Source organism: Sturnus vulgaris, chromosome 1, assembly GCF_052056855.1.
Source record: "Sturnus vulgaris isolate bStuVul1 chromosome 1, bStuVul1.hap1, whole genome shotgun sequence".
Classification (NCBI taxonomy): Eukaryota; Metazoa; Chordata; class Aves; order Passeriformes; family Sturnidae; genus Sturnus; species Sturnus vulgaris.
The window spans coordinates 32,307,719-32,334,384 of NC_142243.1; the positions used below are offsets into that span (position 1 = coordinate 32,307,719).

The 26,666-nt window shown below is 41.2% G+C and overlaps 1 protein-coding gene across 1 annotated transcript; it reads right to left on the minus strand.

Annotated features, from left to right (window-relative positions):
* On the minus strand, window positions 1-25,714 carry GSDME (gasdermin E). Its single transcript, XM_088163120.1, has 11 exons — window positions 25,547-25,714; window positions 23,912-24,023; window positions 21,352-21,582; window positions 20,037-20,229; window positions 12,352-12,523; window positions 11,250-11,370; window positions 6,283-6,471; window positions 4,567-4,694; window positions 4,264-4,450; window positions 2,854-2,927; window positions 1-1,640 (listed from the first exon to the last, which is right to left on the minus strand). The coding sequence occupies exons 3-11, from the start codon at window positions 21,560-21,562 to the stop codon at window positions 1,410-1,412; spliced, it is 1,506 nt and encodes a 501-aa protein (XP_088019246.1). The 5' UTR covers window positions 21,563-21,582; window positions 23,912-24,023; window positions 25,547-25,714; the 3' UTR covers window positions 1-1,409.
* Window positions 25,715-26,666: the final 952 nt, after the last annotated feature.

Here is a 26,666-nt window from a genome sequence, read left to right on the forward strand (position 1 = left end):
TAAGTTACTCTATTTTGACATAGCATTTAATAGAAAGTTTTCATAAACCGATTACAGAGGCAATCTTTAGTAGTGATGGGCAAAAACGACTTTCACGCTTACACACCGCTCCCAAAAGCAGAGTTCCATGCTTCCAGCTCCTAAAGGATCTTTCCTTCTACACCAGCACGAAGTTCAGGCAACATCACCAGCTTCACTTAACAGATGAGATGCAGAAAAGCCCACATCCCAGAGCTATCCTGAGCTCTCAGGGAATGCAAAGGCATCGTAGTGCTTTTCTGCAAAGTCCATGTCCTCAAGCAAAGCTGAACTGATGTGACTTTTTCAAGGCTTCTTAGACAATCTGCTCAAGGCCATGTGGGAATAGAGCAGGAAACTGAGCAGAACTTCCACCCACCAGCTACGCTGCAGGGCCTGGTTACTGATCACCCCCACACAGGTGCCTGCTTGTTTGTCTCTCGGTCATCTCACGATTTCATCTGTAAGCATTGATACTCCACCTACTTGGGAACATCTTCTTCCCAAGCCCACATTTACAGTGATCTCTGCTGCATTTCTGTTCCATCCACGATTACAAAAAATTATGATGAAAAAACAGGCATAACAATTCAAGCACACAGTGCTTTACTAATACTTTGCTGTTAGTCAAAGAAACAAGCAAAATATCTGCACTGAAAATGTCATATGAGTAAAATGATCATTTTTGTGGTGTGCAGCAGGAACCCTTCATGTGCACACAACAAAAGGCATTGCTATACCTTGAAGCTCAGAATGCAGTTTAAACAGCTGAAACTTGCTAACATGACTGAGAACATACCAGAAAACAGAAATGCTGTTCAGAGGTATAAATCCCTAAAGTGGTCTTGGTGATTGAAAAAGAGGCTTTGTTATTTCCCGCAGCGTGCAGTTCACATCCGTAAAAGTCAAACAATAATTAATAAGAGAATCTAACTGAGTACCTTTTTAAGAGCCCTTCATTGCACTTCCTCCAGAGTGAAGGCATTCTGCACACCCAGGCTTAAAGGAGCAAAGCAGTTGCTGCATTGCAGAACCCTGGGTTTCTAGGGTCTGCCTGTTAGCTTGCTTACAAAAAGCAGTTTGTACTTGCTGTTTTCTCCCATGCATATTAATGCAAGCAATCCGGCTTTCACTGCCCTGCAGATCTGACACCTACGAGAGCAGCTATGTTCAATTTCTCTTCCATGGCTCTCTTTTTTAATTTCTTCCCTTCATACCTTATTTATGTATTTTCCACTGAAACTGCAGAGTCCCCCGGTTGCCCTAATTCCTGGGTGTGCTGCCCTAAGTACCAACAGAACAGCTCTACAGCTGATTCCAATCACACCAAAATTACAGAGCTACAGAAGAAACAACAGGCTAGAGCAAAAACTGGATACTCAGTACAGCTCCTATACATTCCCACCTAATGCATGAAATCCATACAGTGCAACATAAAGAACAAGTGGGAAGAATCTCGGGTCTTTCATAGTTACAGCTTTTACAGAAGACTCTGTCATTTCCAGATTAATGTTTGATGAAGCAAACAGCCTTTGCACGACCTCAAACCTTCCTCTGTCAGCGAGAGTGGCCACCAAAGGACTGCTCAGTGCCACAGTGCCATCGGCTGAAGCGACGTTAGGCTGTATTCATGAGAGAGAGCAAAAGACAGAGACATTAAAACATTTTCCAAGCACTGCTGTTCCTGCCATTGCACAGCTCAGTTCTTTCATACAAAACCACCAGAGAGCTGACAAGGCAGCAGCAAAAGGTCAAGATTCCCTTTGCTATTAGCCCTGACAAGTACGACGTACTGATCCAGAACCAAAGCTCTGTGGCACACTTTAAGGAGAAACATCTCTCCTGCTGTGTCATTCCGAGTTCAGCTTCTCTCACTGCACACTCACCTGTCACTCTGAGCAAACAGAACTCCCCTTGCCCCTACATATTTAAAGGATTTTACTATTGCTTTTGTAAGTGACTTTAAAAAGCTTAAAAATCACAGAATCATAATGTTTTGGGTTGGACGGGACCTTAAAGATCATTCAGTTCCCATCCTCCTGCCACAGGCAAGGACACTTTTCACTAGACCAGGTTATTCAAAGCCCCGTCCAACCTGGCCTTGAACACTTCCAGGGATGGGGCATCCACAGACTTCTCTGGGTAACCTGTTCCAATGCTTCACCACTCAGGCTTTCTTCCCAGAACCTGACCTAAACCTACCCTCTTTCAGTTTGAATCCAGTCCTCCTTGTCCTGTCACTAAAAGCTCTCGTAGAAAGCCACTCTCCATCTTTTTTGTAAGCTTCCTGCAAGTACTGGGACGCTGCAATTAGGTCATCCCAAAGCCTTCTCTTCTCCAGGCTGAGCAAATCCAATTCTCTCATTCTTTCCTCACAGGAGAGGTGTTCTATTACTCTAATGCCCTGCACCATTCCTACAGCAGTTTCAATAAATGGCCTCAGAGTTTTGAGACTTCAGGGTTTGCCAAGGTCCAGGCACTGTTGCTATCAAAGCAAAATTTCTGTGTCCCAAGGAGAGGTGATTACTGTTACCGAGACTTTCAAACAGTGAGACTATTAGAAAAATAAAACTAGGGCTTAAGTTACAATTTTCTTTTGCTCACAAGCCATGAAATCTCCCAAATACAGCAATATTCAGAAGTTAGGTATGCACCTGCAGTAAACTCTGTGCTTCATTTGCTATATCAGACTCTGACCTTGGTTAAGCACTGCCTACAGCTCAAATTCCCACTGGATCTTGGTATCTCCTCCTTTACTGAGGAGAATTATGGCCAAGGACACGGCCACTCCCTGCTGCTGTGCCCACGAGCCACGGCCTCATCTCTGTTACTCACCAAACAACACAAGGCTGGAACAACCTGGAGATCACAGCAGGCACGCAGCAGGACAAGAGTGTCATCAGGCAGCTCTGTGAAGGACACATTCACAGGCAAAGATCATTTCCCGTGAACCCTGCACTAGGCTGCCTGCTGGAACAGGAGCTTTATCAGGGACCTAGCAGGTCCTCCTCAGCTGAATACTTTGAAGAGGCTGACCCAGCCTCTTAGAATGGGATAGGCAAAGGGTCTGACTATCTCTGTCTTTGAGAAAAGGCACTGGTAAAAAGAGGGTTTCCTCCCTATCATCCTTGCTGCCTCCCTAAGTATCTCCTCAGTATTTAACTCCGAGTCTGCAGGCTGGATGAATGACTTAAGCCTTGAATAAACCAAGAACCTATGCTCCCAAAACCCATACAAGATGCTAAGTTCTGCAAAGCACAGTTTGAGAGGAATGGCATTGCTGAGACTGCCTTGGGAGATGGACTATCTTTATGCCCTTCAATTCTGTAACAAAAGGGCTGTAATTCCTACCACAAGCAACAGGTATAAAACAGCTTTTGAATCTAGATCCAGCTACTCTTATGCCTGGACTTAAGCAGCAGACATTATGTCCAAAGTCAGGTAATAATGCAACACACTCAATTAACTGTGCCCTGCTGTTAACGGCATCTGACAATTGTTACCACATCAGCAGGTTTCTGTTTTCTGTTTCTTTTCTCTCTCCACAAATCGAGTTAAGCTCTCCCACCTGGGTCCTGTGCATATATGGATGCACACTGACATTTTGCTGCACAGTGCCACAATTTACACTGGACTTCCCTTCATTATCTTAATGTCAGGGAATTCTTTATATACAAGAGAAAACAGAAAAATCCAGGGATGTCTGTCATGGACTTTGCAGGTAGCTTTTAATTAACACTGTGGTGCCAACTAGATTGTGAGGATGGCATTTGTTTGACATTTATGTTTAATATCCTGTTTCAGCAGCTGCAACACAACCCTCTAATTGCAGTGTCTCTGTTTTAAACTCATTTTTGCTAAATTTAGTTTGCACTTGAACAATATACACTGTTACACATGAGACAACACCTAATTTGTAACTCTCAGCATTTAGGCGGGAAGGACTGTGACATGCACTAAGTAAAATTAGTTTGCCAAACTGCAAATGCTCACACTCAGCAGAAGCAAAGTTGAGCAGTCTTGGGGGAATGTGTAAATTACACACAAAATCTGTCAGTGATTGAGGGCTGAATTTAATTCACAGCCAGGAATGCTAAGCATAGTATATCGAACTCATAAAAAGGGAAGAGAACAGTTTATGTTCATGCAGCTCACCAACTGCTCAAAGAAAGCCATAAAAGCTTTAGCATGGAGGGAGCTTCTAAAAGGAAAATAAAATTTTAAAAAGGGTTTTTCACAACATACCAGATATAGCACTGACAAGAAGGTGAGCAGCTGAGAAAAGTTCTTCATCCCGAGGCTGATGTTTCTGCAACAACAGCTCACTCTGTAAACTGCACCCTAAGAGCTGCAAGAAGTCAAGGAGGTCTCTTTGTTGTTCAAGTTTTAACTCCTCCAGATCTGGCTTGCCTCCTGTGCAGATATCATCCAACTGAAAGCAAAAGAATAAGCAGAATTTCTTGAAAAGAGAAAAATTCAAGCAAAAGAGAATGCTAGTACTACTCTGAAATTACTTTTAGGAAGCAATCCAAAGGTTCTTCATCTTACCGTGTCCCCCAGGGCAGACACCATTTCTTCATGCAGCAAGAGCTCACAAAGCGTTTTATATAAAACTCTTTGCTTGTCTTCCGGAAGCTTCACAAAGGGCTGGAACTGGGTCTTCAACTGTGACAGATCTTTCCCAAGAAAGCAGTGGAAAATAAAATTAAGTATTTCTACACAAATGCCAATAAAAACAAATAACATTTTGCTATGTGTTTCCTAAGCTCATTCATCACCGCACCTCAACATCCTGATTTCCATCAGCACAAGTTAAAATGCAAGGCTTGAACAGATCTGTTGTTATTTCCTATGGAGCCAATGAAACCTCAATTCAAACATTAAGAAAGAAGAACAGTTACTAACTATCAAGATTTTGGTGTACTGTATTTTTAGTATTTTAAAAGTCAATATTTAATGCTAACCAACTAATTACATATTAAGTCTCTCACTTCAATGTTTATCTCCAGAGAATGCTCATTTATATGGCAGAATGAAGAGGACTCACTAAGTAGAAGGGATTGCTCTGCATTCATTTTCTCACAATTCAACTATGATACTGAAATTAAATCTTTTGTGACATAAAATTACCACTTTGCTAAAAAAAATGAAGTTTTCAAATCAATAATGCAAACGGGAAGGTTGGAATGTTTTGGGTTTTTTTTCACATTCCAAAAATGTGGGCATACAAATGTTCTCAAATTTGTTTAAAAGAAATCTTCCTTCATGTCACTCCAGTCAAGAAACATGCTCTGTTTAAAGGTGTCCTTTGTAACTTCACCAGGAAAAAAAAAAAGCCCAGCCACAGGCAGATATTTTCTTTATCTGATGCAACTGTATGAATTCACCTATACAAATAACAGAGAATTAAATGTACTTCCAAATTCTTTAGCAAAAACTTTTTTTAGCTTTTTATTTTTCCAAGAGAGAGTAGAGATTAAATTATTTAAATAAATCTCCGAGCCTTTTAAGCAAGCAAATAGGTATGTCAAACTAAAACAAAAAATAGAACTGTGGCATACCATTCTTTCACGAGTGTTTTATATATATTGTTTATTGAACAACCATTAACCAAGGGTGAAACTTAGAGACAGGAGAGGTGATATTAATCAGTAGAACCAGCTGTAAGAACTCCACCAAGAACTGATGGAAAGCACAGTGTGTTCTGAGGCCTTGACTGGTCTTCCCTTTTTTCATTCCACAAGTAAAATTCCTGCCTCTTCTTTCCACATTCCTACAATAAAAACTTGTACCTGGACCATCATACCAATTTGAAAACTCCCATTTAAACAATGTTTTGATTTTGTCAGTTATAAAGCTTCTCAGAAAATAACAAGGCTAAGTGAAGGCAAGGGAGATGTCTGCTTGAGACTTAACCTGTAACTGAGAAGCATTACTGAGAGTTTTTCTCAAATCATAAGAAACTATTTTCAGTGACCCTTTCTAAACTTGCAGAGGTTATCTGGAATGTAAAAAACCTGTCTGACTCTGTAAGATGGTTTTTATGACAGATGGATTTGGAATGTTCAGAGGAAATAGTCTGCATACACTTAGTGCAAACTGATTTTTTTATATTCTTTCAGTGCATTCCCCCAAGAGTTCCTGATAAGAGCTATTAAAATGAACTAACAAGATTTTTTTACTTACTATTGTACCAGATTATTTCTGCCTATCAGGTTATTTAATTCACTGTAATAGAATCATGTAAAGCATTTCTGGTAATACCTTGTTTCAATATACTTATAGAAGCATCACTGGGAACGAGGTTTTTAGCCCCAGAGTACATCTCATTATCAACAGCATCTGGCTGATAGAGGAACGAAGCATCTCTGAGTTGAACTGAATGAGGATAAGCTGAGCCTTCTGCGCCTTCTTTTTCAAAACCTCCTTGCTGTTCATCTAGCAGACAGAACTCTGTAATTAGAAATTCAATCAAAACCAATAATTAATAAAATACACAAGCAATTACTGAATGAGATGACAGCTTGTATTTTCTAGTGCTCTTGCATGTCATTTCTCCATGTCTTATCTCTCCCAGATGGAGAGAATGCCAGTGGTTGCTGTGCATGTGAATTATTGAGCATTCCTGCAGCCCTGATGTTTGGTACAGTGTGTACAGACAGAAGACCTGTGGTGCAGCTGCCTCCTACAGAATGTGACACCAGCTCCTGTGAACTAAATTAACATAGACAGAAAATAACATGAAAACTTCCTGCTGACACTGCAAACCGGAATGCTGCATACAAGAGATGTAGGTAGGAATTCTTGATGTTTTCATCACAGAATCACAGAATATCCTGAGTTGGAAGAGGCCCTCAAGGATCATTGAAGTCCAACTCCTGGCCCTTCACAGCACCATCCCCAAGAGTCACACCGTGTGCCTGAGATTGTTGTCCAAATGCTTCTTGAGCTCTGTCACGTTGGTGCTGTGACCATTTCCCTGGGGAGCCCATTCCAGTGCCCAAACACCCTCTGGGTGAAGAACCTTTTCCTGATATTCCACCTAAACCTCCCCTGACTCAGCTTTGGGCCATTCCTTGTTGCTGGTCACCCCAGAGCAGAGATCAGTGCCTGTCCCCCCTGTTCCCCTCCTGAGGAAGTTGTAACTGCAGTGAGGTTTCCCCTCAGTCTCCTCCAGCCTCAACAGACCCAGTGGCCTCAGCTGCTCCTCACACGGCTTCTCCTCAAGGCCCTTCACCATCTTTGTGCCCTCCTTTGGACACTCTCTGATAGTTTAGGATCTTTCTTACATTGTGGCACCCAAAACTGCCTTCAGCACTCGAGGTGAGGCCAACCCAGCTCAGAGCAGAGCAGGACAATCCCTCCCTTGCTGGCTGTGATGCTGTGCCTGATGTCCCCAGGACAGGGTTGGCCCTCCTGGCTGCCAGGGCACTGCTGGTTCATGTTCAATTTGCCATCAACCAGGACCTTCAGGTCCCCTTCCACAGCACTGCTCTCCAGCTTCTCATTCCCCAGTCTGTATGTTTTCTACCCACTAAGACACAAGCTGTAATGCAGGCAATGGGATCCACCCATGAAGGAGACACATGAAAGTACTCTCTGAGATTTTTAAGAATTCTTCAGAGTCCTTTACAGAGCTTCAGTAAGCCATGGCACTGACAGACTCCTCTTCCTCAGCCAAGCCCAACGTCCATCCTCAAGTCCTCCAGGTAAATGAACAGGAGACTTCTGAGAGTCTCTAAAGGACATCACCCAGGGATGTTTCCTAACAGAATCACTCTGCAGTAACTGGTTCTCTTCAGTAACTTCACAGAGGAAATAACATGCTGTGGCTGGGTTACCCTTTCTGCCTCATCTTGGTGACAAGCACTGGCCAAGCTCTCCCAGTCAGGACTGTCCTTGTCCTGCCATCCCAGTGTCCCTAGCCTGATGAAGTTAAGGGCTTCCTGGAAGGTACAGGGAGCCTTCGTAAGAGTTATGCTGAGAAATCCGGAGTATCAACATCTGTGCTCGTGTGTCCAGCACTGTGCCCTAACGATGCAGAAAACAGTCAAAGCCCAATGCATATTCTGATCATCTTTTATCGGCTCAAATGTAAGATTTGAATGTGCACCCACAGCATTCTGCAGCCAGTCTGAGGAGAATACAGGCAGGCTAGCAAAAGAAACTCAATTTTGAAGTAATACTTGACAGCAAAGGGAACAAATGTAACTAATTGAGCACAGTGCTCACATGTACCAGGCACAAAACCTAAATATAACCTTTCTGCAGTTTTAAGAGTCTGTCTCACTAAATTAAGGACATTCAAAGCAGATGAGAAAGCATGGAGTGCACTCCATCAGCAAAAAGCTTTTTCAAAGGGAAAGCAGACAAAGAAATCCCTACCATAGAGAAAGAAAGACAAACCTTTATGCTTGCATAACCTTTCACAGAGAAGAAGGAGCTACAGAAGAGCAGAAAGCGATTAACACAGGCTAAGAACTTGCCAAAGCAACGGGACTCTGGACAGCAGCCGAGGCACCACAAGGCTACCTCACTCATGTTACTGTCACTGAAAACAACAAGGCTTTCACATGAACCATGAGGAAGAAGACTGTGCTAATAAACTGCCTGCCCTCCTGAGGCAAAATGATGCTAATAAGAGAAATCAAACTTTGCAGATGATGTTGTTAAATCTTGTAATAGGACTCAATTCACAGGAAAAAACTCAAAATTCTGTATTAAGAGGACTGTTCATTAATTCTGTATTGAATTCTATTACATTTATCAATGACAAACCTCCAACAGTGCAGTGAGAGTTTGTTAGTTACTCAGAAATGTTAACAAAAATGCAAGAAAACCTGAGATTATCAGTGAAAACAATCAAAGAGACTCCTTTATGTGGAAAAGTGGATATATTGGGACTGTTTAATTTACAGACATTTAAGAAAAAGCAAGCCACACACATATAGCAATGAACAGAACAAAACAAATCAGCTGGGTGCTTTAATATCCCCTGCTTTGTAAAGCAAGAACAAGAGGCATTTCAGTGCAACTTTAGAGACACAAAACTGCAAAGCCTTAGCAGAAACAACTTTTACATGGAGTACATGGAAAATTAGCCTGTAGAAATCACATAGAATGATTGGAGGAAAGCACAATGGTAAATGGATCAGAAAAGGATTAGATCCTTCTTCTTGTTTTAAAATTTATTTTATTTATTTTTAAAAATATCCAAGTATGTACAGTCACATTAGTCAGAAGAGTTAGAAGAAAATTTATATACCATCTTCCTTAGAGAATGACTCAGGTACTGGCAATGGCAAAGAAAAAGAAACAATCAAAAGCTTTCATGCATCTTACTCCATAATTATCTGTAAAGAGAATACCATTAGGTTATACCTGCTACTGGTCACTTTCAGTCTCATGAGAAAGGACTGCATTAAGTCCTTGGATTTAACTTCAAAGGTTATTTCTATTTCCATGAACAGACACCAATCCCTGCTGCTCAGACATTAACAAGTTCAAGTTTAGGCTACTCTTGCTGGCAAAGCCCTAATTTTGCTGTCAGTTCCTCCCCTTTACCTTCTCAATGGCACTCAGGCAAGGGTAAATAGCACAAATTAAAAAAGAAAAGAGGCAGGACATAGGTTGTTTAAGATAAAGCATGAAACAAACTGTGCTGGCTTTGAAGCTTTAAAGATGTTAATATTAAATATGAAAAAAAAAGCAGAAAAAGAAGAAGTGGAAAAAGAGCAGAGAACTATACATCATTAACAAGACCCATGTATTCTTAGCTAGCAGGACATCACAATTTCATGTAGAAATCATCTAAGTAGGCTATCAGCTATACAACTATGTAGTCAGACAGCCTTAATTGCACCTCATTACTCTGAATTACATTTCTATTATAACCATGACATCACCATCCTCTGCTATTATCTCCGTGTTCATCTACATCAGAGCAATTCCACTTTTCAGAAACTTTTTACAGGTTACATAATATTTACTTCTATTCCTGAGCCTACTGACTTCCTTAATTTCAGAAGGAGTATGATGGAGAGTTAATCCCTGGATTCAAATCTCAACTGTACTCCGATTATTTCTTCAATGTACCTCCTGTTTCTCTCCACATCAGTCCTTCTCAACTTCCAGCTCTAGAATAAAATAGGAATAAAATATCTGACTTTATTCCTCCTTGCATAACATCCCCTGAAACCTCCTTTAGGTCCGTGAGTTTAAATGAGGATAGACAAGAAAGAAAAATCCAAGTGATTGTGCAGAGCAGAGATACGACTTCCCCCAAAGCCAATTTCAACATTTTTTTCTAATCTGAAAAATATTCGACCTGACATAAGTAAAGCATGACCAGAAAACATGACAAGGGCATTTCTGCCACCACTCTGAGGACAATCTTTAAATGAAAATGTAAGCTAGAAACGTTTAAATTCCAGTCCTGTATATATGATTCTGTTCTTAACATGACTGTTGTTCCAACATTCCTGGTTGACAATTGATTTACATTCAGGTCACTCTCTGCAACAGGTGAAGGGAATAGCCCAGGCCAAGGGCCAGCTGGCTGGAAGCAAAATTGCAGAAAAAGACCTGGACAACAAATCCGAGAGGATCAGTAGCATGCCCCTGCAGTTATTGAAGTTTGCTGCATACTGGGCTGTACTGACAAGACTCTATCTGCTGGACTGACGGAACTGCATTTTCAATTTGGGAAAGTGCACTCAGAGTGCTGTGTCCAGCTTTGGACACCTATGTACAAGCCCCACATTCACAGACTGGAGCAATCTAACAAACAGCAGATACTAACGAAAAAAAGTTTACCACCACAGTGGTCAATCATAGTAACAAGCCAGAGAAGTGATGGAATCTCTGTCTCTGGAGATAAATCAAAACTTTACAATAGATAAGGACATGAACAATCTGATCTAACTCTGAACTTTAGTCAAAGTTCAAAAGTTGGCCCTGCTTTGAGCAGAGGCTTGAGCTACATGATCTCCTGTCATTCCCTGAAACCTAAGTCATTCTGAGTTTACAGTGCATTCAAGCAAGTGAAAAAGCATTACTAAATCAGTTTTAAAATTATTAAATCAGCATTTCTAGCAAAAATAACTATCAAGGCAAAGGACACCATACAACATGATCACCTTCAGGCACAAGGAAACATAAAAATCATTGTCTGGCAAACAGCTTTATCCAGAGCTAAACTGTGTGTCACAAAAACTGAGCTTTTCACTTACCAAACTGGCCATTCTGCTTTATAAACAATTCAATTACACCGTAGGCAATAGTGGTTGCAGGAGGAATTTCAAGGATCACACTAGAATCTTTCACCAGACTTCCATCTTCACTTACTGAAACCTAAAAGACAGATTTATTCACAATTTATCTGATTCAGCTACTGTACAGCTTGAACACATAATTAAGGTGAAAAATACAGAGGGAGAATATGCTTCATTCTCCATGATGTCTCATCAAAGCACACGTTACATCTGACACCTAAGAAAAGAACTAGATGAAGAGCGAGGTAGAAACACAATGTCAAGAGCAGCTCTCACACTCTTAGCTACCCTGTCCTAGCACAAAGCTGAGCTCCAGGCTCAGCTTTTGCCACACATGAAGCCCCATGTCACTAGGAAATGGGCACTCACTTCAGTGTCCTGCCTTGCCCAACTCTACTGTGCCCAGCTGGAGGCTGGTACCAGGAAGGCGGCACATGCAGAGGGTTGTTACACTGCAACTCCTGGATTCCTGCAACTGGACACACACTGCACACAGAAGTGAATAACCTCCAGCTTTAAAAAAAATTTGCAATGAATGAGCATGTTTTGACTTTGGTAATTCCTTCTCAATTCATAGGCAATTTTTCAGATAGCCCCATAAAGCAGTTAATCTCTACTCCCATGATTGAAAACAAACAGTTTCCCAATAAATATGAAAACTCAGCAGACACTGTAACCATTTGTGATGAACGATTACTTGGCTTTTCACACAAACTTGATTCAGCAATGCATTTTGCTATTCAACTTGCAATGAATTGTTTTAGATTTGCTTCATGTTCTGCTGTTGGCAGCAATCTACAGAGAAACAGAATCTACAGAATCACAATTTGATAGTATTGATGGAAACTACATTCCAGGCTCATATGAAAACATGGCACCTTTTGCCAGAAATGCAATGGAAAAAACATTTTACCATACAGAATTTTCACAGCCAAGCATTGCAGTTTGGAATATTTTTTGTGGTTTCTTAATGTGCTGAAAAAAGCCCATTTGGAGAAATAATTTCTTCCCAGATAATGTGCAAATGTTCTGTATCTTGCAAATTTTTAGTAATTTTTACCTTTATTGTTTTTGCAGTGCATCCCAGCACACCACTGATTTTTTCTTCTGTCTGGATATGTTCAGATATCGTACACCTCTGAGTTGTGATTATCTTTTCTCTCAAGATGCACAGCACTTCACGTTTTCTTTCTATTACTTGCTGAAGTAAACTACTCTTTAGATCTATTGTTCTGAAAAAGAAAATACACCATTAACAATACTATAATTGTGAAAAAAAAACCCCAAAAATAACCACCTTTTCTTAATTGCTTGAAGAAGCTTTTATTGTAAAAATGACAATGGTTTCTGTATCAGCAGCCTCCTCAAAATTATAATGTCCTCTTTTGTTATTTGGCAGTATTAAATATCTGTATTCCACAGTAAGTCCTCACATACATATTGAATTCTTGATTCCCTACCCTGAGCAAAAATGGAAGTTGTCTGGATACTTTCTAAGCAAAGAAAAAAAACAGGAGGGAACTAAAGGCAACTTTAAGCTTCCTGGGTAAAACAAAACCAACCAGTCAGGCTCTTGGACACTGGACTGAATCCTCTCCTAGTGTGAGCTCGCACTGACATTACCATGACCATGGCAGGGGGTGCTGGCTGGGGGGCACAAACACAGCAATGCCTCAGTGCCAACCCTCGCTGTTTGCTATCAATCTGTTTCAGTGCTCACTTAAACTCCCAACAGGCTGAGTGGGATCAGCACTGACCAAGAATTTAAAACGGCTGAATGGGAAAACACAGAAGATCTCATTGATTTTGAGACTGGGGTTACTGAAAAAAAAACCCCACCTGCTTCCAAGTCCCGTGTAATTCACTGGTATAGACTCAAAATTTAAAATTGGTGACCAGGACTGTCACAGTCTAAAGAAAAAACTAAATGTGGCAGGGAGCTCAAAACTCTAGCCCAGGCAGCAACTTACTAAACCATCTCTACCCCACAGCACAATTCAGCATCTGTTTAAATGCTGCTGGAAATAATTCTAACATTAGATTCTTCTTAGAATGAGCAGATGACTGGAAGTTAACTCCCAGAAACAATACAGGAGTTTTATTTTCTAAGAAAATGTTACAAAATCACTACCTTGTCTTTTAGGGTGTTAACAGACTTTCTGGTAATGGTTAAAGCAACTTCTTAATAGTATTTAATTGATTAAAATGTGTCAATTATATTATATTTTTGAAAACATTCACTGGAAGTCCTCAGATGAGATGTTGTATTTTTTATGAACAGGTAGTCTAGCCAAACTGTTGGAAGATTAAGGGATTGCTACACCTGACTCAAATTATTCAGTCTTTTCTCTTCCCTTCTACTGTAAATGGCTATTCATGGAGCTAAATGGCAATTTCCCAAAAATATGACAGAAAGACATGTCTGACTCCAATTCATTTAAATCGAGATATCTCCACTTTTAATTAAAAAGTTTTATATTTATTAGATTCTGGAGTTTTGAATTTATGCAGCCTACGTAAGTCTGAAGTCAGCTGGAGTTTTTATTGAATTAAAAATATCCTCAGGCAATTTTTGATCTTTGGAGAGCTACATGCTTATGTGAAAGTTCAATCAGTTGGAATGAACTGTCTGAAAACCTTAAAGTTGATTGTTTAGACAAGGGAAAGAAAATACCTCTGAAGCAATGCAGCAGCCACTAGAAAAGCACCCCCAAACATTCCTGAGATTATTAATATAACTTTTTTTTCCTTCGATGCAAAGTCATGCTTTATGCTTGGAATGCAATAAACCTTTGGATTAAGTAAAAATTGAAGAAATGTCAAGCAACCACAAACATCACCGTTCTTAGAAGTGTCTGCCAAACCAGAACCATTAGTTACATCTATCCAGCCTATCATATACCACATAATAATTATTTATGTTTCTAAAGTGGTGTGCTCTAAACTTCTTGAAAACACGAATTAATACATTAAGAACTAGCAGTTTTAACATTTGACCTAGGGAGCCACAGGCAAAAAAAATACAATGAAGCAGCACAAAAGCAATTTGTCATTTGCTTTCATGTGTATTTTTTGACTGTTTAAGAGGATGACAAACTTGCTGATTATCTCCAAAATTTAGAGGAAAAAACCCTCAAACAATCAGAGGTAGAAAAATACCTATTAAATAAAGATTTGCTATTTCTGAATAAGTGTTTAATTGAAGAAGCATACAAAATATAACCTAACCCTAGGTCAATGCATTACCAAAATAATTCAAGAGACTTTTTCTTCCATCTGCTTCTACAGCATTCTGCCTGAGGCAGGACTGGCTCAGACCCTGTCACGCTCCTGGCTTTGAGGTCCAGATGCAGCAGAAGCTGCAGAGAAGCAGAGCAGAAGAGTCAGAAGATGTCCTTAACTTGCAGAGAGGGGTGGTGAACAAATCCTGGAAGCAAGGCTGGAGGAGCTGCTGCAGCACTGAGGGCTATGGAGTGACAGTGACACACAGGGACACAGAGCCACCTGCTGCAGCAGCACTCCCCAGGCAGTGCCCAGAGGTGATCTGGGATCCCTGCACAGAGCTGAATGTGTGCCTGAGACAGCCACTGCCACAGCCCCAAGGCTCCAATGACTTCAGGGCGATGTGTCCCATTGTAAAGCCCTCAGAAATGATGTTCTCCTCTGCCCAGTAAGTTTAGTGAGCTCCAAATTCAGAGCTTTCAAACCCACAGCTACAGAAACCTTTTCTTCTAGGACAGCACAGTTAAGTGCTCTCCTCTAGACTTTTGTCACTGAACTTTCTATCATAAAACAGAACTGTAGGGCTGCATTTGAGTACATCCTGAGTTATTACTGGGGCACAGCCTGTTTGTTAAAGGCAAAATATTCTGCTCTCCTCAGCAACTCAAACAGGAGATGACATGAGGTAAGCAAGTATCCAGCTTATCTAAATTATCATTGAAAACAGTCATCAAGACCAAACCACAACACGGTTAAAGTTTGACAATCAGAGCAATAGCCACTGAGTCTAGGACTGTATTTTTGCAAGAACTGAACTGACTTGCCAGCATAACACTGAATGTAAGAAAGTATCTGAATAACACAAGATGGCAGAGTTAAATCCCTGAGAATACATGCATGCAAAGCACAGGAATTGCATTTTTTTTATTTTACAGATCTTATTTCAGAGCTTTTACTTCTGTTCTACAACCATGGCTCTTACCATCTCTTTCACTCTGTACTGTACAAGAGCCCCACCAGCCCTGTGCCCTTTGTACTACATTATCATTATCCATCCCACCCCAAGGAGCTGAGCTGAAGCACTCAAAAATAACACTACAGAAAAATAATGAGATGTTGGTTTGCCAAGACCCATTATCAACACACAGAGTATAAGTCTGCATAAATAAAAATTATTTTAAAGATGCAAATTATGGGGTTATGCTTGATTGTTTGTTCTGCTTAAGCAACCTTCCTGAGGTCAATGATTTACTATGCTGGAAGCTTTACAGGTCCAACATGTACATAAAATAAACTTCTTTGAGTTTTGGTCTCACTCCACATTTAACTGGATTAAACACTTCTACTCTCCTATAATGCAAAGACTTCTTTCACCTTCATTCAGTATTTTTCTTTCTGCATTAGGAAAGCAGTAGACAATAGAGGCACAAAGGCAATTTGCTGCAGATAGGAGTCAGAAAAGAAGAAAGGCAGAAACTAAATAAAGACAAGAAAAAACAGACAACACTTGGCAATATAGCAGGCTCTCACAGTTACAGCAGAGAGCATGAGCCTGCTCTAAATCCTACTGCTAAGGGTCTTTCTTTTAAGCACACAATTTGATCTAATTTCCTACAAAGGAGAGGCCATAGGACTATTTTTCCATCAAATCCTGTCTAACGTCTCAGCAACTCATCCACAAATCCTCAAAGCAAGGTGTTTGTCAATTTCCTAAAATACCAAGAATGGGTATTGCTGTGACTGTTCTCAATCCCCACACTGAAATCACCACTGCTGCCTGTCTGCACAAATTTTCACTAGTCCAAACTACTTACAAGTAAAAAACCTTTTCAGTCCTGTACTGGGCAATGTCACTTCAATATACCTCCCCTCCCAGCTGCAGAGACACAGGCAGTTCATGCTCACAGCCTCTTCTCCACTTCATTTATAATGTGCAACAGTCTGATGTCTCCTATAAATACTGCTTGTTGCAAATGAGAGCCCTCGCCCAGCTTTGTTCCTCCTCTAACAGAGACCTCTAGACGAGTGCCAGAGTGTAAAATCTACCAGACCTCACTCTGTCATTTTCCACCAAGCACAGATGCATGTTTCTTTTGTTAATCCATTTCAAATATAACCTTTCTGACCTACTTCTTACAGAACACAGCATCTGCAAGAGTCAGCATATTGATAGCATTTCACTATTTTCCCTACAGAACAACCTGACACATACTTCACAGAACATCTTCCCTAAGAATACCAGAGACTTCTCAGACTGCAAGTGACAGGTAGTTTCTCTATTTTCTTTTGACATGCTCCTTATTTTTTAAATCACAGGCACACACAATTGCTTTTATTCAATCCCATCTCACAACACTTTGTGACTTCATATTACCTCACGTAGTAGCTTAGGTAGAAAACTGAATGGTTCTCTCCTCATGCTCATAAATACTCAAGGAGTTTTAAACAATACATCACAAAATTGTCTTAATTTCCACTGTACTCAGATTAAGAACAGACATTTATTTTTGTCTCAATATGGACAATAATATGCATTTTCATTAATTCACTTAAAGTGCCATATGCAACAGTATGAAAGTATCTTTCAGCCATGCCAGAGTATGCTGCTAAAACCACAACTCTTTTCCTAATATGCTAATCATAGAGTTAGGAATAATTCACACAAAATGATGGAAGTATGACAGGCAATTTTTTCTGCAGCTGATGTGAACTGACTAACTGCTATCACTCTCCTCTCAAAACTTCTCTTTCAATCACCTTCCATCACTTTTAGTGAAATGGTAAAAACAAGCAAGCAAATTTGTTAATATATGAGAAGTTCAGATTATAATATCCTCATAATCCTTTCCACTGGAGGGAAGAAGAGAGAATGGTTGAGGTTGGGCAGTCATCTGGTCTAATCTTTCAGTTTTAGCAGGGCCACCTAGTCTGCCTAGGATCATGTTTCCAAGGTGGGGAACTCCACAGCCTCCTCAGGCAACCTGCGCTCAGTCACCCCACAGTGAAGAAAAGTTTCCTGATGTTCAGACAGAGCCTCCTGTGTCTCAGATTTGCCTCCCGCTTTCTGCTCTATCTCTGGGCACTACTGAAAAGTGGCTCAACCAGCCCACACTTCATCAACTTCTCTAAGAGGACCTTACAGCAGACAGTACTGAAAGCCTTAAAATAGCGAATGAAATATATTCTTAAATCCACAGCAATCCAAGGGAGCTAAAGGCACAGGACTCTGCCCCGAATCATGTATGTATCAGTATGTTACAGTGCTCTGTGAACTAGCATGCACTATGTAATACAAAATCAAAAATAATGCAAAGGGACATATGCCAAGTTTGAGTACCTAAAACTATCATTTAACTTTATTTTAGGTATGGCATATTATGTTAATAAGTGTGTTCTGCATTTACAACGTCACTGCTTCTGCAAACCAGGAAGCATCTCATCCCACACCGTTCAGCTGTCACCCTTTTTCAGAAAAAGGAGCCAATGCAGCATCTGGAATTTAATTAAAAAATCGGGAGGACTCTCCTTCATAAGGTTCACCTAAGAAGTGAAAGGAAAGGGATTTGCTGCCACTGAGAACTTCCAGCTTGTTCAACTCTGACGACATGTATTTTAAAAGGCACATCAGCTTTGACTTTTTAGAATTTACTGCTACTAATCTGCAACTTTGACTTAATCAGCCTAATTTTTAAAATGTTCAAGCACAAGCACCACATGTTAAATGACATCAACAGTTTGCTGCTTCGTATTTCAGGAGGCCTGACAGGTAAATATTCTCTTATAAGTACTGTAATGCTTTGTGTCCAAAAATCACTAACTTGTAGGCACCAGCACTCCTGAATTCCACACAATACTCATGAACAAGATGAAAGCTTGAAGCTCAGACACAATCAATCATAAATCATAGAATATTTATGAACGAGTAAGTAGAATTTCATCTATAAGGCAATGCCAACAACTTCCAGTGAGCCTCTGCATTACACTGGAGAAAAAAAATAAAAATTCTGCTATCCTCATCATTTTCAGTGACCTGGAAGAAGGCAGACTGACTTGGTTTCAATTATACACCGTGCATCATAAGCTTTAATAAGCTACGAACACCTTTTTTATGAACTAAGACCTAGTGCCTTGCATGAAGTGGCACACACATCAACTTCAGTTACAGTTACACATAGATCAGTGTAGAGCTACTGATTTTCAACACTCAAGGTAATGTATTTCCGAGTTTTAGTTACATAAAGGATTGTAACTCCAAGATGTTATGATTTGTTGTGAGAGAATTCTTTTTGTGAACAGGTAACTTCAAGTAAAAGCTTACTGATCTTAAATCAAAGTTACTCTAGTTTGTTTCTCCATAGGACTCTATCTAGTGCTAGTAACAAGACTCTAAATCTTGACTGACACTATTTCCCTGATACTAAATGTAGATTAATTTTACAGGCTTGGTACACATATTTAGCCCAGTATTTTCTGCTTTTAATAACACATTTAGTACAAAGAGAGCAAGATGCCTTATTAGAATAAATTTGTTGACTTGTGAACACTCACAATAAAAAGAACACCCATTTGTTCCCATGAAAATGGAGAATTGATTATTTCTAGAACATCAGTGTATCTAAAGCAAATTTACATTGCTTCTGACAATTTCTGCACTGATAGCAAATATCTATCATCTTCAGAGCATCAGCAAAGGCTATTTAAATTCATTACAGCCCCTGCTACAAATCTAGAGTAGAATGCTGTCACAAACAAAGCACCCTCATCTCCCATGAGTCAGATATTCTGTCTGCAATAGAAAGAAGACCCCTGACTTGTCAGCTCATTGCCAAACAGGCTTTGGTCCATGACACTCTCATTGCAACATCAAATAGATCCTATTTCAGAGTAGGAGAGGAAGTGAGGAAGTGTTGCATATCTTGTAAAAAAAAGAATATGGTTCCCCTCAGTTAATACATGTATAACAGGAACCAACAGATCCATATTTCGTTCAGCTGGTTACAATATGCCTTGACTGTTCTTGCTCATCTTTGCTATTTCTTTAACTTCAAATAATCCGATTTTCTAGCATGGTCACTCACACACACAAAACGACAAAGCCTGCTTATACGAACATTAGCAGTTCTGAATTCAATTTCCATATTCAATGCCTCAGTAACACAGAGAACTAATTTTTTTTTCCAAGACTGTTACCTCAGTACAGTCCCCCAAAGAAGGGAGGATTTGGCTCTTGTCCCAGGTAGAAATTCATGCAGAAACAAAAAATGAAATTACAGAGAGATGTTTTTAAAACAAGAAATGGAAAAGTCTGATTAATAAGATTTCAAAATATGGAAAACTGCAATTTTTGTATAAATGATTTGTCATGAATATGAAAGCTGACAATAAAAATAATTTTCAAACTGTGACAACACAGTTTCAACAATAAAAACAACAAAATCAATAGGCTGGTGATTGCAGCTGGCCCAAGTCTTTTCAGCTCAGTAATCTCTCCTGGCCACTACAACACCCACATTAGAAACATACCTGTCCTTGACATCTTTCATAAGCTGCTGCAAGTCAATCTCCTGCTTCCTCAAGTTTCCAAATGAGGACTGGTTTTCCACATAACCCTTCCCTCCAGTTCCCAGGTTGATCTTCAAAAATGATGTTTCAATACTTCCTTGAACATAATCTTCAAACTTCCCCATGTATTTTGCAAAGTCAGACTCCACAATCACTAGGAAAGCAATAACAGTAATTTCTGTGAAGTGCTGAAACTGTCCTTAAGTGATTGGAGAAACAGATACTTACAGAAAATATGACAAGTTAGTGAGGGCAAGGAACAGTATGAAGAGGTAAATAATGAAATTTACATCTCTACAACTCTTGCATCTGATCTCTTCATGTTTTCATCAGCTTTACTCTACGGTCTTTTGTATTTTGCCATTTTAGGAAAACAAGGTGACTGAAGTGCTGAACTCAGACACTATGAAATATTTATAAAGAATGATTGAAAGTTATTTCAGCTACAAAGCAAACAACAAAGCAGACCTGCTTGTACAATAATGCAAGTATTTCGGCATTATTTTGAGACATCTCATCACAGGGCTATCCCAAAGCTCACTGGAAAAAAATGGAAAAATCTAACTGGTTTAAAACAACTCTGAATTTTACATACCTAAAAACCAGAGAACTGACTCAGAATCAGCTAATTTTCCAAGCTAGCTACAATTAACATCTCAGGTTAGAGAGTTATCTATTTTCCTATATGGAATTATGACAAGTCCAGAAATATGGGATTCCATCTCATTAATCTTAAAACGTGGGTGGGAGTGCTATAGTTGGATGAAGAAAAAAGTACAAGGGTCAACCTTTTTTAACAGTCTGTGCAAGACAAACAGAATGGGTGTTAAAACTCGCTTGGCCTGGCCTGGAAGCATTCCCTGGACTACTAACATCAAGACATTGCTTAATCACTGCTTTTGATCTGGAGCACAGTACAGTTTCACACTACTATCACATACTATTATATTCTATAATATTCCAGGGATATTCCTGTGGCTGCAGACAGCATTGTTATTAAACAGGAGGACTGCATAGCTTTCAGCACTAAATTTAATACTTTACCCAGGCAAAACCTTCTCCTTTTTTAACCAACATTTATTACTACCAGTTTTAGTTACATAAATGGTGAAATGAAGAAAAGATCCATTCATCTCACTCCCATGGAAGCAGGATTCCTTCAGAGCATTCCTCTACAAAGAGCCCTCTAATAACATAATTGATAATAATAACAAAACAGATCAGGGATTGTACTGTTTTTATCTGCACTAACAGTGCTGCCCAAGTATGGCTTTACCTGGTTTTATTGGCTTGTCTTCAGTAAGCACATCACTCAGGGTGACTGTCAAGAAATGATACTTGGGCTTCTGCCAGCACCAGAATTTCCTCCTCTTCGTAACTAAGCTCAAAAGCTGCAGCTTTTCTGAGGCGTTCAACTGGGAGACAGGGATCAAGTCACCTCCACTGTCAGTTTCTCTCACGAAATTCTTAGTTGCTTTTGCAAACATCCTGGGGAATCAGTCAAAGCCTGAAAGAATAGATCTGTTTTCAAACAACTGCAGCTGGAAAGTATAAATATTTACATTGTCCTTTCAAGAAGTTCTTCACAGAATTGGTATTAACGAAGGAATATCGCAGTGTTTTCACCCATCTTCTTCACTCTGAGCTGGGAAGGAGCTCAAATCACTTGTCCCAGTATAAGTTTTCTCAGTAACTAATATAAGAATTCTGGTTAAGAGGAACGTTCACAGGTTATTAATCTGTTAGGGAGGGAAAACTTAAACAACTTACCTGAAATTCTATGAAAAGGCTTCTACTACTAAAGAGCACCCCGTAGAGACCAGCTGCAATGAGGAGAGCACTGGGGCAATGGCAGAGATTTCTGCCTCCCTACAGGATCCTTCTTTTATAACCCTAACATAAAACTTACTCCACATAAGGCAATTAGGTATTACTCACACAAATTATCTTGATCTTTTTAATAGGGAGTAAACACATGGAGGGATAATAACAACTGTTCTATAAAAAGCACCAAATATGTGAGCTGGCATCTTTGTCACTAAGTTTTGTTTTTGAACTACACCCCTGGAAAGTTCCAATTATTTTTTTTATTTATGAACTCTTTTTTGCCTTCAGTGTTTTCCAATTTTCTATTTTTCATTTGCATAACTACAGCTAAATTGAACATACATTATTTGCAACTGTTATTCATATCTCCTACACAACTACATACATTATCTTACTGTTGCTTTACAATAATTTTAATTAAAAATTACCAGAATCTCTTATAATGTAAGGTTTTCCTTATCCCCAGAAATGCATTTTCCTGTATTTACCTGGAATGTTTTCCAGTAAGGGAGACTGGCTAAAGTCACAGAAGAAATGGTAAAAATGACCATTCACAGGTGCTAAACACACAGTTCTAATACATTAATATTTGATCTTTTTAAAGAATCTAATCTTTCTAGTTTTTCAACTCTGTGTTATCTGAGCTAATGATATTTCTAGAATTAAATCAGGGTTTTTTTTTAAATCCAGCAGCATTCCTTTAAGTCCCCCAGCAGACACTGACTGGAAAGTACAACTAAGATCATAAGACAACTCAGCTGGGTATCCACACTTTCCTGATTAATTACCTGCCTTGCTCCACACAGATCTTACATTTGTCATTTACAAACACAAGTGAGAGTAACACAGAATAGATTTCAAACAAGAACTGATATTGCAGTGAGCACTCAGAATTACTGACAGAAAATAGAAACGTGAATACAGATTATTAGTGCTTGGACCACAGGCTCCGTATTTTAATATAAGGGGAAAAAAGCCTTTTTGCAGATGCAAACTTACCTTTATGTTTTTCCTAAATCCCATTTCAGATATTCCACACAGTATTTACCAATTCACGAGGAGGTATTCACCTCCTCATGAATCCTCTATGGCCTAGTCTGCATAACAAATAAAGGGTGCTTTCCAACAATACCTGCATCAAAAGGATTTGAGCAACGTCTAAGTGACATAACATTTTACTGAAGAGTCTTCTGGGGCTTTCACTGTAACTGCAGCAAACCCTGCAGCACCACCTCAGCTGTGGGCACAGGGAATATTTCCACCGACTTTCTTGTTCTCTAACCTTTTCCTGAACTGAACTAAGACTGATTTTTTGCATTCTTATATGTCTCCTCCTTCATTTCCCTGATTTTAATCTCAGTAAGAACACTTTTAACAGAATAAAGCAATGCAGATCCACTGCAGCAGAAAGAAAAAAACCAAACACACTACAAGAAAAAAAAACAAAAAACAAAACAAACAAACAAAAACAAAACAAAGCAAAAAACAAAAAACCAAACAAGCAAAAAAAAAAAACCCAAAAAACCAAAACAAAAAACAAACTACAAATCCAAACTAGTTTCCTTTATCTACAGGACTTCTTTTGCAGGAGTCTGTATTTTGCAAACAGCCAGATGACTGATTTGTTATGTAGGGGACCACCAAGAAAATTCTCTCTGCCTGCATTAGCTGCCTTTGCCCAGCAACAGCCTTCTTCAAACATTTCTGTACCTTATGTGACTGCTCACTCACCCTGATACCCTTGCTGCATAGCCAGCTCACATGGGCATAGTCTCTGGAAAAAAACAATCAATCCAATCTCTGAGTTTATCATAAAATAAATTGCAAAACCAGATCCTAGTATTTGGCATTCTTACAAACTCACTAAATCTCATTAGAGGAACCACTGCACCAGTCTGTAATACTACCAATTCTCATATTTTGTCTTCACTCCCCATCACCACTCTTGACTAGCAAAAGGAACATCCAGGGAAGAGGACAGAGTGCTTTTGAGGACTAACAAGACTCACCAGGCAGGAGAGATGGGGCAGTTTTCAGCCTCAAAACGATGGCAATGTCTCCCACACTTTGCTGCGCTGGTACTGTCCTTGCAGGGAGCATATTTTGCTGGTGTAGGTGTACCTGCAAATCAAGAATATTCCATGCAAATTCCTATTTATTTCTTTGGATATAGCACCTTTAACACAAATTTGACAATACCCCCAAGTACCTTGCTTCACTGCTTCCCCAGAAAAAAGACACAGAGCCATCATCAGGGAGTTCAATACAGCCACAACGCTCAAGAGCATCCTGACCAAATGGACATGGAGTGGTTACACACCCAGCATTAAGAAAACTCTGCCTTGGGAGCTTCTTCCTCTGTAAATTTTAATAGAGCTGTGCTTGGTTTGACAGAAATAAAAGGGAAGGTATCAAGCTGGTAGGAAATGTCTCAGTAAATGCACTCTTGCAGATTGATAGTTAGGCATGAGAGCAGGAAAGGAAGGAGGAGCACCTTCCTTGCCTACCAAAAAATCTAAAAATTAGCCTGAACCCGGACTACAGGAGGATTATTTAATGGCAAGGATGAGATCAAATGAAGATAATGAAACCAATTTCAGTGTTTATCTACACAAACAAATCTCACCCTGCTTCTTTGCTTTGTAGCTCTCTAACTTAGTATAGTGGGACATTAAATCCAAAGCAACATTTTACAAGCAATTGGTGTTTGCCTCTGTCAGTACAAAAGAAACCAAACAGTTGTCTGGTACTTCTTACATTCTGTATCTTTCACATGAAATTTAAATTTAAAAATTTTCTTTTTCTTACACTTACATAAGATTTACACAGCACACTGGGCATAGCACACAGGGAATTTGGTAGCACAGGAGCAAATGGAATGCCAAATGCCAGCACACTCTTTCCTACAATCCAAGTTGTAAAGAAATACAATGCCTGAAGGCCCAAGAGGAGCCTCTGTTGGAAGAGCTGTTAGGCATTAACCACCGTGTAGGAGTGGTAATGGCCTTGGAATCCTAAAGAAGTAGGAGTCCGTATCGGAAGGGAACTGGAGCATGGAAGTGACAACATACACGTTACGTTTTATTAAAAAACATGAGAGTTACTTTCACCTCCTTTCTACATAATTAAAAGTTTAAAAAAAAAAAAAAAAAAAAAAAAGGCACAAAGCCTAGCAGGGCTGCCCACACAATGCAGTACAGTCCTTGAAAGCAGATGGTCCCCAAAAACATATCCAAATGGTTTTAGGTGGATTTTAGCCCCAGGTGAAGCCCTCTGTTTGTTCCTCGAGGACTCTGCAGCACGTGCCTCCACAGACCGGAGCCGCAGCCTCGGGCACCCCGGGGAGACGCGGCGCCTTTCCCTGGCCGTGGGCACCGTACCGCGGGAAGGCCCCGCGCTGCCCCGGCACTGCAGGGTGCACGGTCCCGCCGCCTCTCCGGGAGCGCCTCGGGCACAGGAGCATCGCCCCGCCGTGCCACCGCCCAGAGCACTGCCCAGGCACTGCGGCCATCCCGCTCCGCGGGGCGCGGCCCGGAGGCCGCAGCGGCTGCTCGTGTCCCGCTGAAGGGGCCGGGAGAAGCGGGCACGGCCGGGCCGGGTTGGGCCGGGCCGCACCGCTGCCCCGGGCTCGCTCCCGTACTCACGGCATTCCCGGCGCTCCCCGCCGCCGCCACCGGGGATGCGGTGCACTCCGCCCGCGGGGCGTGACGAGCCCGCCGCGCCCTCGGCGAGGGGCCGCGGGCGAAGCTCAGCGAGCAGCTCCCGCAGCAGCGGGGGCTCCGTGCCGGCAGCGGCGCGGCGGGGGGAGCGCAGGCCCCGCCCGGGTGCCCGGGCCGTGCGGGCGGGCGGGAGTCGCGCCCGGGGCAACTCCGCCATGTTGAAGCGCGGAGCCGCCGCCCAGCGCAGGGCAGCGGGCGGGGGCCGGGGCGTTGCCCGCGTCCCTGCGAACCCTCGGGGCGGCTTCTGCCTCCCTCGGCATCCCGCCTATGTGCCCGAGCTCCCTGGGGCGCTGGCCGTCCTGCCGTGAGGGTTGGAGCGAAGGGCTGAAGTGTCCCTCTGTGTGGGGCGGTGGCCCGGCACAGGCCCCCGCGGCCGTCTCGGTGTGGGGCAGCCCTGTGAGTGGGCCTCTGGAGAATTCCTACTGGGATGGGACAGTTTTGTATGGCTGCACCGTGGCAGGTAACACTGGCAGCTGTTTATCCCTCCAGGTAATTGCATGACAGCGATGTTCTGTGACACGAGTGATAAGGACATCTTTGTGACAGCTTCTCAAGCCCGGCTTGGGCCGCCCGTGGTCAGAAGTGCACGGGGCCAGTGCGAAATCTGGAAACAACAGCCCTGCCACGATTGTGGCTCCAGTTCGCAGCTCTGGATTGGCACTGCGGGCCTTGTGAAGCCGCCCTGGACAGAACGGGAGCTCCGAAGTCCAGGTCCCCAGTCCTTGACCTTGAACAGCAGCACTGTGGAAAATGAGAAGTGTGGTCAGTGGAGCCTGGGTTCCAGTTCGTGCACTGCAGTGTCAAATACTGATCGCCCTCACAGTACCTCAGCCGTCTGAAAACACCACAATGAAAAAACTTGGCTAGTTATGATGCCAAAGGAGTGATCCAGTGAGAAACAGATGAGTCTGCAGAAACCCAAATAGTTTTTTCACGATAATAACTACCAAATAAATCTTTTCCAAGTGAACCGTGAAGGCTGGGTACTTCCCTTGTGGTTTGAACACAGAGCATTTGAGGCTGGAGGTAAAGTCACAAGTGTCAG